At 42.2% G+C, this 15024-nt stretch overlaps 1 protein-coding gene across 5 annotated transcripts in view; it reads right to left on the bottom strand.

Annotated features, from left to right (window-relative positions):
- The window catches only part of LOC123726227 (multiple epidermal growth factor-like domains protein 6), a 134256-nt gene that overhangs the window by 49253 nt on the left and 69979 nt on the right, over positions 1-15024 (bottom strand). For 3 of the 5 annotated variants that reach the window (XM_045693368.1, XM_045693372.1, XM_045693369.1), the window contains 2 exons: positions 13076-13204; positions 9441-9572 (listed from right to left, as the gene is read on the bottom strand). In XM_045693368.1, the coding sequence (XP_045549324.1) occupies positions 9441-9572; positions 13076-13204 (261 nt within the window). The remainder of the gene's footprint in view (positions 1-9440; positions 9573-13075; positions 13205-15024) is intronic. The other 2 variants (XM_045693371.1, XM_045693370.1) reach the window with 2 other exon arrangements.

The following is a 15024-nucleotide window of genomic DNA, read 5'->3' as shown; positions in this document are numbered from 1 at the left end:
TGGTGTTGATAACCAGAGTTACTGTTTTACACTGTGGAGAGTAAAATAGTCCCATCAAAACCACACCCATCATTATCATATTTCCCAGCATTCTCTAATTAATATTATGCTACACAAAAATAAATAACATACATGTTTGTAAACTAATCAGTTAGTTCAATTTATTGAAATGGTTGTTCCGTTTTAAGTGGTTACCTAGCACTGACAGTCATTCTGAATGCAGGTAGTGGGTGAATAATTATTCCTACTGTTGGATATCCTTACTGGCTGGATTCCAATAGGAATTACTCATCACTTTCCAAACCAGCATAATGTGATTTGCAGGCCTGATGTGGCCTGTAAACCAAGAGTTTCCTAACACCACTGTGTTAGGGTAAAACTAGGCCAATATGTAAGGCCTTATGATATGTAATATATTGTCATAGTTGCATTTTTATTGATAACATTTGCTTAGGGACTAACTTGGTGAAAGCCACAGGCATTTAAAAGGAAATGATCCAATAACCATGTCTCTGTAACTAACAAATACAGTCATGGGTGTACTCATCCATTTACTCAAAAAGAACCAAATGAGGCTTTTCACCATACAGTGTTAAAACACTCAAATGATTTACTGTAACACTAAAGGTGTTCATTTCTTACACTGAGAAAGGTTAACAGCATCAGCACAAAGCAAAGTGGGTCCAGTTCACTCTAAATCAAGTGTTGTTTTACACTGGAGGTATTGCGTATTATTCTACAGTTGAGCTATGAAAACACCACACTCGAGTTCCTTTGAACACTAAGTAAAATGGGGAACAATGCAACAGAGTTAAATCTTTAACACTTTCAAAAGTGTAATTATAAACACCAGTACAGTGGGACTCATATGTTCAAAGAAAAAAAGTGTACATTTTATACTTTCAGTTAAATGTACACCATTGAATTTGCTATGTAATTGCTGCAATATAAGCTTGTTTAAAACTTTGTGAAGGTTTAAAGCAGTTAAAAAATATGCAACAAGTGTTGTTTCATTCTGTTGAGGTATTTTTTTGGCCCAAATGAAGTTCCAACTGTACTGTTGTGTATGTCGCAATATAATAGAATTACCGGTGGCCCTACTAGGCTACTTGCACTCAAACCATGAAAAGGAAAAACGAAAGAGGGCGAGATGCAAAACTGAATTCAATGCCACAATATAATAACCTGTTCATTCAATGCCTTCGGAAAGTATTCTAACTCCTTGACTTTTTCCACAATATGTTACATTACAGCATTGTTCTAAAATGTATTAAATAAAAAAACATCCCCAACGATCTACAAACAATACCCCATAATGACAAAGCAAAAACAGGTTTATACATTTTTGCACATTTATTAAAAAAATTATAACAGACACACCTATTCAGACCCTTTGCTATGAGACTCGAAATTCAATCAAATGTATTTATAAAGCCCTTTTTACATCAGCAGATGTCACAAAGTGCTATACAGAAACCCAGCCTAAAACCCCAAACAGCAGGCAATGCAGATGGAGAAGCACGGTGGCTAGGAAAAACTCCCTAGAAAGACAGGAACCTAGGAAGAAACAGAGAGGAACCAGGCTGTGAGGGGTGGCCAGTCCTCTTCTGGCTGTACCGGGTGAAGATTATAAGAGTGCATGGCAATTTAAGGCCAGATTGTTATTCAAGATGTTCAAACATTCATAGACGACCAACAGGGTCAAATAATAATCACAGTGATTGTAAAGGGTGCAACAGGTCAGCACCTCAGGGGTATATGTCAGCTGGCTTTTCATAGCCGAGCATTCAGAGGTCAAGAAAGCAGGAGGGGTAGAGAGCGAGAGAGAGTCGAAAATAGCAGGTCCAGGACAAGGTAGCATGTCTGGTGAACAGGTCAGGGTTCCCTAGCCGCAAGCAGAATAGTTGAAACTGGAGCAGCAGCACAACCCGGTGGAATGGGGACAGCCAGAAGTCATCAGGCCAGGTATTCCTGAGGCATGATCCTAGGGCTCAGGTCCTCCGGGAGGGGAGGGAGAGAGGGAGAGAAAGAGAACTAGAGAAAGAGAACTAGAGGGAGCATACTTAAATTCACACACGACACCAGATAAGACAGGAGAAATACTCCAGATATAACAGACTGACCCTAGCCCCCCGGCACATAGACTATTGCAGCATAAATACTAGAGACTGAGACAGGGGTGGGTCGGGGGACACTGTGGCCCTGTCTGACGATACCACCGGACAGGGCCAAACAGGCAGGATATAACCCCACCCACTTTGCCAAAGCAGAGCGCCAGACCACTAGAGAGATATTAACCTGTTATGGATAGGGGGCAGTATTTTCACAGCCGGATAAAAAACGTACCCGATTTAATCTGATTATTACTCCTGCCCAGAAACTAGAATATGCATATAATTATTAGCTTTGGATAGAAAACACTCCAAAGTTTCTAAAACTGTTTGAATGGTGTCTGTGAGTATAACAGAACTAATTTGGCAGGCCAAAACCTGAGAAGATTCTGTACAGGAAGTACCCTGTCTGACCATTTCTTGGCATTCTTTGCCATCTCTATCCATTACAAAGGATCTCTGCTGTTACGTGACACTTCCTACGGCTCACATGGTCTCTCAGAAGGCGGCAAAAAGCTGAATCGTGGCTTTGCAGGCTCTGGCTGAAACAAAGTAGCGCGTTTGGGTAGTGGCTGGTTACAGTACTGTGAGACTCAGGCTCGTGCCCGCGTCGACCGAATGCTTTGTTTTCTTTCCTCTGTTTACCTAAATGCAGATTCCCGGTCGGAATATTATCGCTTTTTTACGAGAAAAATGGCATAAAAATGGATTTTAAACAGCGGGTGACATGCTTCGAAGTACGGTAATGGAATATTTAGAAATCTTTTGTCACGAATTGCGCCATGCTCGTAACCCTTATTTACACTTCGGATAGTGTCTAGAACGCACGAACAAAACGCCGCTATTTGGATATAACGATGGATTATTTTGGACCAAACCAACATTTGTTATTGAAGTAGCAGTCCTGGGAGTGCATTCTGACGAAGACAACAAAGGTAATCAAACTTTTGTAATAGTAAATCGGAGTTTGGTCAGGGCTAAACTTGGTCGGTGTCTAAATAGCTAGCCGTGATGGCTGGGCTATCTACTGAGAATATTGCAAAACGTGCTTTCACCGAAAAGCTATTTTAAAATCGGACATATCGAGTGCATAGAGGAGTTCTGTATCTATAATTCTTAAAATAATTGTTATGTTTTTTGTGAACGTTTATCGTGAGTAATTTAGTAAATTCACCGGATGTTTGCGGGGGGTATGCTAGTTCTGAACGTCACATGCTAATGTAAAAAAGCTGGTTTTTGATATAAATATGAACTTGATTGAACAAAACATGCATGCATTGTATAACATAATGTCCTAGGTGTGTCATCTGATGAAGATCAAAGGTTAGTGCTGCATTTAGCTGTGGTTTTGTTTTTTGTGACATTATATGCTAGCTTGAAAAATGGGTGTCTGATTATTTCTGGCTGGGTACTCTGCTGACATAATGTAATGTTTTGCTTTCGCTGTAAAGCCTTTTTGAAATCGGACAGTGTGGTTAGATTAACGAGAGTCTTGTCTTTAAAATGCTGTAAAATAGTCATATGTTTGAAAAATTGAAGTTTTCGGATTTTAGAGGAGTTTGTATTTCGCGCCACGCCCATCATTGGATATTGGAGCAGGTGTTCCGCTAGCGGAACGTCTATTAACAGACCACCAAATTACTACCCTGAGACAAGGCTGAGTATAGCCAACAAAGATCTCCTCCACTGCATGAGCCCGAGTGGGTGCAAAACCGGACAGGAAGATCACGTCTGTGACTCAACCTACCCAAGTGACGCACCCCTCCTAGGGATGGCATGGAAGAACACTAGTAAGCCAGTGACTCAGCCTCTGTAATAGGGTCAGAGGCAGAGAATCCCAGTGGAGAGAGGGGAGCCGGCCAGCCAGAGACATCAAGGGCAGTTCGTCGTGCCAGTGCCTTGCCGTTCACCTTCGCACCCCTGGGCCAGACTACACTCAATCATAGGACTTACCGAAGAGATGAGTCTTCAGTAAAGACTTAAAGGTTGAGACCGAGTCTGTCTCTCACATGGACAGGCAGACCGTTCCATAAAAATTGAGCTCTATAGGAGAAAGCCCTGCCTCCAGCTGTTTGCTTAAATTCTCGGGACAATAAGGAGGCCTGCGTCTTGTGACCGTAGCGTATGTATAGGTATGTACGGCAGGACCAAATCGGAGCGAGAGGTATTAGCAAGCCAATGCAATGCTTTGTAGGTTAGCAGTAAAACCTTGAAATCTGCATCTAGTGTATTACGCAAGGTTAAATTAAGATCCTCAGTTAGGTGGTTAACCGATTGTTGTAATCTGACGTCCTTGGGTAGGTGGACGGAGTCTGGAAGGGCATCAAGGAATCTTTTGTTTATCTGAGAATTTATAGCACAGCTTTTGTTGATCCTTGGTTGGGGTGTGAGTAGATTATTTGTTGCGATTGCAAACATAATAAAATGGTGGTCCGATAGTCCAGGATTATGAGGAAAAACATTTAGATCCACAATATTTATTTCACGAGACAAAACTTGATCCAGGGTATGACTGTGGCAATGAGTACAGTAGGTCCGGAGACATGTTGGACAAAACCCAATGAGTCGATGATGGCTCCGAAAGCCTTCTGGAGTGGGTCTGTGGCCTTTTCCATGTGAATATATAAGTCACCAAAAATGTGAATATTATCTGCCATGACTACAAGGTCCGATAGCAATTCAGGGAACTCTGTAAGGAACGCTGTATATGGCCAAGGAGGCCTGTAAACAGTAGCTATAAAAAGTGATTGAGTAGGCCACATAGATTTTATGACTAGAAGCTCAAAAGACGAAAACATAGTTATTTTTGGGGGGGGTAAATTGAAATTTGCTGTCAAATGTTAGCAACACTTACGTCTTTGCGAGAAGCGCGGGGAATATGGTCACTAGTTTAACCATGAGGAGAGGTCTCATTTAACAAAGTAAATTCATCAGGCTTGAGCCATGTTTCAGTCAGGCCAATCACATCAAGATTATGATCAGTGATTAGTTCTATGACGATGACTGCCTGGGAAGTGAGGGATCTAACATTAAGTAACCCTATTTTGAGATGACAGGAATGGAGGACGTCTTTATTCCAGTGAGATTGCTAAGGCGAACACTGCCATGTTTTGATTTGCTCAACCTAGATCGAGCCACAGACATGGTCTCATGGGGGATAACTGAGCTGACTACACTGACTGTGCTAGTGGCAGACTCCACTAAGCATGCACCCTATCTCATTGTGGAGCTAGAGGAATTAGGGCCCTGTCTATGTTCATAGATAAGATGAGAGCATCCCTCCAGCTAGGATGGAGTCTGTCATTCCTCAGCAGGCCATGCCTGTTTGTGGGTGAGTCCCAGAAAGAGGGCCAATTATCTACAAATTCTATATTTTGGGAGGGGCAGAAAACGGTTTCAACCAGCGATTGAGTTGTGAGACTGCTGTAGAGCTCATCACTTCCCCAAACTGGGAGGGAGTCAGAGACAATTACTTGATGCCGACACATCTTTCTAGCTGATTTACACGCTGAAGCTATGTTATGCTTGGTGATCTCTGACTGTTTAATCCTAACATTGTTGGTGCCAAAGTGGATAACAATATCCCTATAATCTCTACACTCGACAGTTTTAGCCTTAGCCAGCACCATCTTCAGATTAGCCTTTACGTTGGTAGCCCTGCCGCTTGGTAAACAGTGTATGGTCGCTGGATGATTCTTTTTAAGTCTAATATTGCAGGTAATGGAGTCGCCAATACCTAGGGTTTTCAATTTGCCAGAGCTAATGGCTCAGACCCCGTAATGGGTGGAGGAGAGACCTGAGAAGGCTCGGCCTCTGACTCCGACTCGTTGCTTAATAGGGAGAACCAGTTGAAAGTTTGTCAGCTGAATGAGTGTCACCGGTTGAGCATACCGACAGCATTTCTTTCCAGAAGCCTAGAGAAAATTGTCCGGCTGCGGGGACTGTGCGTGGGGATTTATACTACTATCTGTACTTACAGGTTGCCCAGACGCTGTTTCATCCTTTCCTACACTTAAATTGCCCTTGCCTAACAATTGCATCTGAAGCTGTGCTTGCAACATAGATATCCTCACCATAAGGCGATAGTTCTCCTGTATATTATGAGTACAGCGACTGCAATTGCATAGCCTAGCGTTAATGTTACTACTTAGCTTTTTCGGCTGGTGGAGATCCTGTAGAACCATGTCCAGATAAAGTGTCTTGGGTAAAAAAATGTAATGAAAAAAGTAGAGCGGGGAAAACACTAAGACGTTGGTAAATGTATTAAAAGTAAAAACCAAACAGCATAGAGGCAAGCCCTGAAGTTGAGGGACGATGTCACGTGTCCTCCCTCTCCGGCCTTTAGGTCACCAGGCTGCAAGTTATGGCACACACCTGTCACCATCGTTACACGCACCTGCACGTCTTCAGACTCACCTGGACTCCCTCACTTCCCTGATTAACTTCCCTATGTATGTCACTCCCTTTGGTTCCTTCCCCAGGCGTTATTGTTTCTGTTTCAGTTTCATGTCTGTATGCTGTTAGTGTTTCTTGTTTTGTATTATATTTCATTTATTTTATTAAAAACACTCACTCCCAGACTCTCAGCGCACATCGTTACAGGGGATGCTCAGGTGCATCTTGTTTTCATTGATCATCCTTGAGATGTTTCTGCAACTTAATTGGAGTCCACCTGTGGTAAATTCAATTGATTGGACATGATTTGGAAAGGCACACACGTCTATATAAGGTCCCACAGTTGACAGTGCATGTCAGAGCAAAAACCAAGCCATGTGGTCGAAGGAATTGTCCATAGAGCTCCGAGACAGGATTGTGTTGAGGCACACATGTGCGGAAAGGTACCAAAACATTTCTGCAGCATTGAAGGTCTCCAAGAACACAGTGGTCTCCATCATTCTTAAATGGAAGAAGTTTGGAATCACCAAGACTCTTCCTAGAGCTGGCTGCCTGGCCAAACTGAGCAATCAGGAGAGACGGGCCTTGGTCAGGGAGGTGACAAGGAACCTGATGGTCACTCTGACAGAGCACCAGAATTCCTCTGTGGAGATGGAAGAACTTTCCAGAAGAACAACCATCTCTGCAGCACTCCACCAATCAGGTCTTTATGGTAGAGTGGCCAAATGGAAGCCACTCCTCAGTAAAATGCACATGGCAGCCCGCTTGGAGTTTGCCAAAAGGCACCTAATGACTCTCAAATCATGAGAAACAAGATTCTCTTTTCTGATGAAACCAAGATTGAACTCTTTGGCCGGAATGCCAAGCATTGCGTCTGGAGGAAACCTGGCACCATCCCTACAGTGAAGCATGATGGTGGCAGTATCATGTTGTGGGGATTTTTTCAGCAGCAGGGACTGGGAGACTAGTCAGGTTCGAGGGAAAGATGAACGGAGAAAAGTACAGAGAGATCCTTGATGAAAACCTGCTTCGAACATCTCTGGAAAGACCTGAAAAAAGCTGCGCACCAATGCTCCCCATCCAACCTGACAGAGCTTGACAGGATCTGCAGAGAAGAATGGGAGAAACTCCCCAAATACAGGTGTGCCAAGCTTGTAGCATCATACCCAAGAAGACTCGAGGCTGTAATTGCTGCCAAAGGTGCTTCAATAAAGTACTGAGTAAAGGGTCTGAATACTTATGTTATTGTGATATTTCCATTTTTTATTTGGAATAAATTTGCCAACATTTCTAAACCTGTTTTTGCTTCGTCATTATGGGGTATTGTGTGTTGATTGAAGAGGAGGGGGGACTATTTAATCGATTTTAGAATAAGGCTGTACGTAATAAAATTTGGAAAAAGTAAAGGGGTCAGAATACTTTCCGAATGCACTGTATCTCCTAGATTGAAGACAGACACTTCAAAACCTTGTTCATTATGATTTTTTTTTACTGTCTTTTGCCATTTATGAATGTGTTCTTCAATGCGTTTCTATGGGGCTATAGTAGTAAAGGCCAAATTCAATATTTGTGACTCACCACCTGAATTCGGTCTTATATAGCAAAATGTGAAATGGTGTTTTTTACATTTGATAAAGGTAGAGACTCAGAGCTACAAAATGATATCATACACTGAATTTGAGGAACAATGAGGAAGTACTTCTGCCTTGAAAGTTGATCAACTTGTAAAGTCATTTTTGAGAAAATCCCCTTTGAATGTTTCGGTAGGTCTTCTTTGTCTATACCCATTCTGCATCATTCACACGCTCTTATAAGCTTTAGCCCCACCCATCTCGTTTTGCTCTCAGAGCGTACACTTAACAGTCTGGCCGATGATTTGAATAACATGAAAACAGCCTAACCAGCTCTGCTGTCAATAATTTCACTACGCTTTTTTGCAAACGTTTTATAAAAGAATTGTTTAATATATATTTTTTATACCTACAGGGGTCCTAAAATTCTATATCAAATAGCTGAATGGCAGCTGCGACCTCCTCACGGAACAGTGTTAGAGGTTAACTTTGTGAATTCTGGGATGTCTGAGTTTAACTTCCTGGATAAACTTTTTGCCCAAACCTATGATGGCACTGCTGTAATGGAATGTATATGCTATTTGTATTTACAGCTAAGTCCCCTTTTGTTCCCTGATTACGAGCTGTTGATCACTCCACTACCAGTGTCAACTCTATCCTGACATGAACTAAAACCATATTTCATGAGCCCTCTCATCCCCTGGAACATTGAAGGTTTCCTCTCCAAGCACTGTGTCAATTTTCTCTCATTACTGTATGTACTCAATCACAATCACAAACACATTAATACACATAATTACTAATTCTTAGTTATTTTATCTAACTGTTATTGTTATTTGTCTTCCAATTCAAATCCTGTCCTGCCCTCAGTGGAAAAGTTGAGCTCTTCTCCAACATTATCCATCCATGATGAGCCTGTCCTGCACTGAAGCCTATGAACACCTTAAGAACAGGTAGGATTGCTACTTTATATTCTGAAAGGAGTTGTTGTTTGTAACTGTGTAGGACAAGAAAGCGCATGCAGTCTCCATTAGCCTAGCTAGCTATCTCGCTTAACTAGCTTCAAGTTTTTTAATTTTAAAATGTTTTTATTTAACCTTTATTTAACTAGGCAAGTTAAATACCGTCAATACAGGTATTACGCAATCATATTGGATGATAATGAACCTTGCTATGGCAACTATTAGTCTTGGTTGGTTGCTGTCCCTTGATTTTTGAAACACGCTTTGTCGTCTCCAAGCAGTCTGTGCCTATACCGTGGGTCTCCCATTCTCCTAAATGTTTCCAGTCACCAGCCTCCATTAACACACACACTCACTCACCACACACACTCACACTAGAAAGGAGATATTTATGTTTGTACTCTGTTGGCAGCGTGGTCCTGTGTAGCCCGCCTCACAGCGACACTGTCCAGTGATGAGGTCGCAGCTGCCATCGTTGTCTGGGCACTGACACACGTTGGCACAGTCCACCCCCCAGCGCCCTGCATCACACGCTACCATGGAGACAGAGGTCAGAGGTCAAAAGTCATGACCTCCACAACTGGGTAGGGGGTTTAAAGGGAGAATAGAGTGCCATTTCAGACACACAAGACCTTTCAGTATTTCAAATGTCTCTCCTAATCAAAGTGAACATGATCAAAAAAGGAACCAACTAATGAAGTGCAGTGTTATCCCCTAAGGTCAATGTCTGCGCCCCCGCAGAAAATTAATTAGCAAAATAAAAATCCCCATAAAAACCTGTCAGTTTGCATTGGATGTGTCTCAATCCACGACATCCGCCTATGTCCCACTTCCACATCTGCGGTGAAAGGTAAGAGCAAGAGCGGTGTTTGTCAGACCATGAGACATCTCGAAAATTGGTCTTCTCACAAAATCCTCTGTAGCGTCCGAACGGTTTGGCCTACAAACTATTATGACCCCTCTATGGAAAGATTGGACTTTCACGCACATTATGGTGTTCTCCGTTTTGTGTCTCGTCGTGGAAAGGTGAGATTCTCATGAACACGTACAGTACATGACGGTTGGTTGGCTCTTAGACGCCCACAGGCCTCAAAAGACTCGTCTGAAGGTCCCCCGGGACTAGTTCATTTTTAAAAATGGAATTACAGTGTACAGTTCATATAAGGAAATCGGTCAATTGAAATTAATTAATTAGGTCCTAATCGATGGATTTCACATGACTATGGTAGGTCCACCCACTTGGCAGTCAGGCCCACCCACTGGGTAACCAGGCCCAGCCAAATTAGTATTTCTCCACAAAAGGGCTTTATTCCAGACAGAGATAGACATCAGCAACATTCCACTCCCACTCAGACGATCCCCCAGGTGAAGAAGCCGGATGTGGAGGTCCTGGGCTGGCGTGATTACACGTGGTCTGTGGTTGTGAGGCCGGTTAGACGTACTGCCAAATTCTCTAAAACAACGTTAGAGGCAGCTTATGGAAGATAAATGAACATTCAATTATCTGGCAACAGCTCTGGTGGACATTCCTGCAGTCAGATTGCCAATTGCACGCTCCCTCACAATTTGAGACATCTGTGGCATGGTGTTGTGACACTAAACTGCACATTTTAAAGTGGCCTTATATTGTCCCCAACACAAGGTGCACCTGTGTAATGATCATGCTGTTTAATCAACTTCTTGATATGCCACACCTGTCAGGTGGATGGATTATCTTGGCAAAGGAGAAATGCTCACTGACAGGGATGTAAACACACAAACATTTGAGAGAAATAAGCTTTTTGTGCATGAACATTTCTAGGATTTTTTATTTCAGCTAATGTAACATGGGACCAACACTTTACATGTTGCATTTATATTTATGTTCAGTGTATATATGGACACTTGTTAGTGCCAAAAATAAGGGGTTAAATACATGTGAAAAAAATAACTGCTGTTTCCTGATCTTTCTTATATCTCTCATGTATAGGACAGACACTTCAGAACAAACTTCCTTTAGATTTTTTGGGGGGACTATCTGTTGCTCAATGTAGTGAATCTGTTATTCAATGTGTTTGTATTGGCTAATAGCACTAAGCCCAAATAAAATGTTTCATCAAAAAATTATTATAAAATAAATTATACTTCAAGGTGTCTTAAAATTCTAAATCAAATAGCTAAATGATCATTGGTATGACTTTCTTAAAACAATTCCATACAAAGTGCCTTCAGAAAGTATTCACACCCCTTGACATTTTCCACATTTTATTACGTTACAGCCTTATTCTAAAATGTATTCAATTATTTTTTTCCCTCATCAATCTACACACAATATCCCATATTGACAAAACAAAAAAAAAGTTATTCAGACCCTTTACTCTTTATTGTTGTTGAAGCACATTTGGCAGTGATTACAGCATCCAATCTTTTTGGGTATGATGCTACAAGCTTGGCGCACCTGTATTTGGGGAGTTTCTCCCATTCTTCTCTGCAGATCCTCTCAAGCTCTGTCAGGTTGGATTGGGAGCGTCGCTGCACAGCTATTTTCAGGTCTCTCCAGAGATGTTCAATCGGGTTCAAGTCCGGACTCTGGCTGGGCAACTCAGAGAAATTCAGAGACTTGTCCCGAAGCCACTGCTGTGGTGTCTTGGCTGTGTACTTAGGGTCGTTGTCCTGTTGGAAGGTGAACCTTCACCCCAGTCCTGAGCGCTCTGGAACAGGTTTTCATCAAGGATCTCTGTACTTTGCTCCATTCGTCTTTGCCTCGATGCTGACTAGTTTTCCTGTCCCTGCTGCTGAAAAACTTCCCCAAAGCATGATGCTCCCACCACCATGCTTCACCGTAGGGATGGTGCCAGGTTTCCTCCAGAAGTGACGCTTGGTATTCCGGCAAAAGAGTTCAATCTTGGTTTCATCAGACAAGAGAATCTTGTTTCTCATGGTCTTAGAGTCTTTAGGTGCCTTTTGGCAAAGTCAAAGAGGGATGTTATGTGCCTTTTACTGAGGAGTGGCTTCCGTCTGGCCACTCTACCATAAATATCTGATTGGTGGAGTGCTGCAGTGATGGTTGTCCTTCTGGAAAGTTCTCCCATCTCCACAGAGGAACTCTAGCTCTGTCATCAGGTTCTTTGTCACCTCCCTGACCAAGGCCCATCTCTCCCGATTGCTCAGTTTGGCCAGGTGGCTAGCTCTAGGAAGAGTCTTGGTGGTTCCAAACTTCTTCCATTTAAGAATGTGAGAGGGCACTGTGTTCTTGGGGACCTTCAATGCTGCAGACATTTTTTGGTACCCTTCCCCAGATCTGTGCCTCGACACAATCTTGTCTCGGCGCTCTACGGACAATTCCTTCGACCTCATGGCTTGGTTTTTCCTCTGACATGCACTGTCAACTGTGGGACCTTATATAGACATGTGTGTGCCTTTCCAAATCATGTCCAATCAATTGCATTTACCACAGATGGACTCCAAGTTGTTGAAAAATCTCAAGGATGATCAATGGAAACAGGATGCACCTGACCTCAATTTTGAGTCTAATAGAAAAGGGTATGAATACTGATGTAAATAAGGTATTTCTGTTTTTTCTTTTATATAAATGTGTAAACATTTCTAAAACTGTTTTCGCTTCATTATGGGGTATTGTGTGTAGATTGCTGAGTTTTTTTTCTTAATTTCATCCATTTTATAAGGCTGAAACGTAAGAAAATGTGGAAAAAGTCAAGGGACCTGTATACTTTCCGAAGGCACTGTAGCTTAGTAGAACCCCCTCCCCCGGATTAGACAGGGTTTAGACTCTTCTGGGTTATTATCACTATTATTGCAAGCCGTAGTGGTAGCAGACCTGGCTTCAACTACTATATGAAGTCTTTCAAATAAGTTTCCTTTAGCCAGATGTGCAGGGTTTACAATTTTTCGACTCTTCTATTGGTTCCCTTGTGCCAGGGAAATTCAATTAAATCAATCAGATTGAAACAATATTTGATTTGAACCAAGGTCTGAGTGGTAGGGGGATGATAAAGTACTACAGTATTGATTGTGGCTCACACACTGTCAGCCTTACCTCTACTGCAGCTGGGTCCAGTCCATCCCTCAGGACAGGCACAGCGGCCCGTCAATGGGTGGCAGCGCCCCCCGTTATCGCACCGACAGCGTAGCTGGCAACCCAGGCCAAATCTACCCAACGGGCAGGCTAAGAGACAGAGATAGTATGGTAAAATATATAGGCTGGGAATTACCAGGGACCTCACGATACGATATTATCACATTACTTAGGTGCCGATAAGATATATATTGCGATTCTATACGTATCACGTATTGAAATTCGATACTGCAATTTTATTGTGATTCGATGTTCCAAACATATTGCTCACTACTGTATATGTCTGCTGCAGAGGAACAAGACGAAGAGACATGAGGAAACGAGTTTAGGAGATACAGTGCCTTCGGAAAGAATTCAGACACCTTGACTTTCGACACATTTTGTTAAGTTACAGCCTTATTTTTTCCCCTCATCAATCTACGCACAGTACCCCATAATGACAAAGCAAAAACAGTTTTACATTTTTTGTTGTGCAAATTTATAAAAAATAAAAAAACTGAAATATCACAATTACATATATTTGAAATCGTAAGTTTACATACACCTTAGCCAAATACATTTAAACTCAGTTTTTTTACAATTCCTGACATTTAATCCTAGTAAAAAATCCGTGTCTTAAGTCAGTTAGGATCACCACTTTATTTTAAGAATGTGAAATGTCAGAATAATTGCAGAGAGAATGATTTATTTCAGCTTCTATTTCTTTCATCACATTCCCAGTGGGTCAGAAGTTTACATACACTCAATTAGTATTTGGTAGCATTGCCTTTAAATTGTTTAACTTGGGTCAAACGTTTCGGGTAGCCTTCCACGAGCTTCCCACAATGAGTTGGGTGAATTTTGGCCCATTCCTCCTGACAGAGCTGGTGTAACTGAGTCAGGTTTGTAGGCCTTGCTCGCACACACTTTTCCAGTTCTGCCCACACATTTTCTATAGGATGGAGGTCAAGGCTTTGTGATGGCCACTCCAATACCTTGACTTTGTTGTCCTTAAGCCATTTTGCCACAACTTTGGAAGTATGCTTGGGGTCATTGTCCATTTGGAAGACCCATTTGCGACCAAGCTTTAACTTCCTGACTGATGTCTTGAGATATTGCTTCAATATATCCACATCATTTTCCAACCTCATGATGTCATCTATTTTGTGAAGTCCACCAGTCCCTCCTGCAGCAAAGCACCCCCACAACATGATGCTGCCACCCCCGTGCTTCACGGTTGGGGTGGTGTTCTTCGGCTTGCAAGCATCCCCTTATTCCTCCAAACGTAACGATGGTCATTATGGCCAAACAGTTCAATTTTTGTTTCATCAGACCAGAGGAAATTTCTCCAAAAACTACGATCTTTGTCACCATGTGCAGTAGCAAAACATAGTCTGGCTTTCTTTTATGGCGGTTTTGGAGCAGTGGCTTCTTCCTTGCTGAGCGGCCTTTCAGGTTATGTCGATATAGGACTCATTTTACTGTAGATATAGATACTTTTGAACCCGTTCCCTCCAGCATCTTCACAAGGTCCTTTGCTGTTGTTCTGGGATTGATTTGCTCTTTTCGCACACAAATTATGTTAATCTCTAGGAGTCACAAGGCACCTCCATCCTGAGCGGTATGACGGCTGCGTGGTCCCATGGTGTTTAAACTTGCGTACTATGGTTTGTACAGATTAACGTGGTACCTTCAGGCATTTGGAAATTGCTCCAAGGATGAACCAGACTTGTGGAGGTCTACAATTCTTTTTCTGAGGTCTTGGCTGATTTCTTTTGATTTTGCCATGATGTCAAGCAGAGGCACTGAGTTTGAAAATAGACCTTCAAATACATTCACAGGTACACCTCCAATTGACTCAAATGATGTCAATTAGCCTATCAGAAGCTTCTAAAGCTATGACATCATTTTCTGGAATTTTCCAAGCTGTT

This window comes from Salmo salar, chromosome ssa13 (genome assembly GCF_905237065.1).
Source record: "Salmo salar chromosome ssa13, Ssal_v3.1, whole genome shotgun sequence".
NCBI lineage: Eukaryota > Metazoa > Chordata > Actinopteri > Salmoniformes > Salmonidae > Salmo > Salmo salar.
This window is presented reverse-complemented; position numbering and strand designations above follow the sequence as displayed.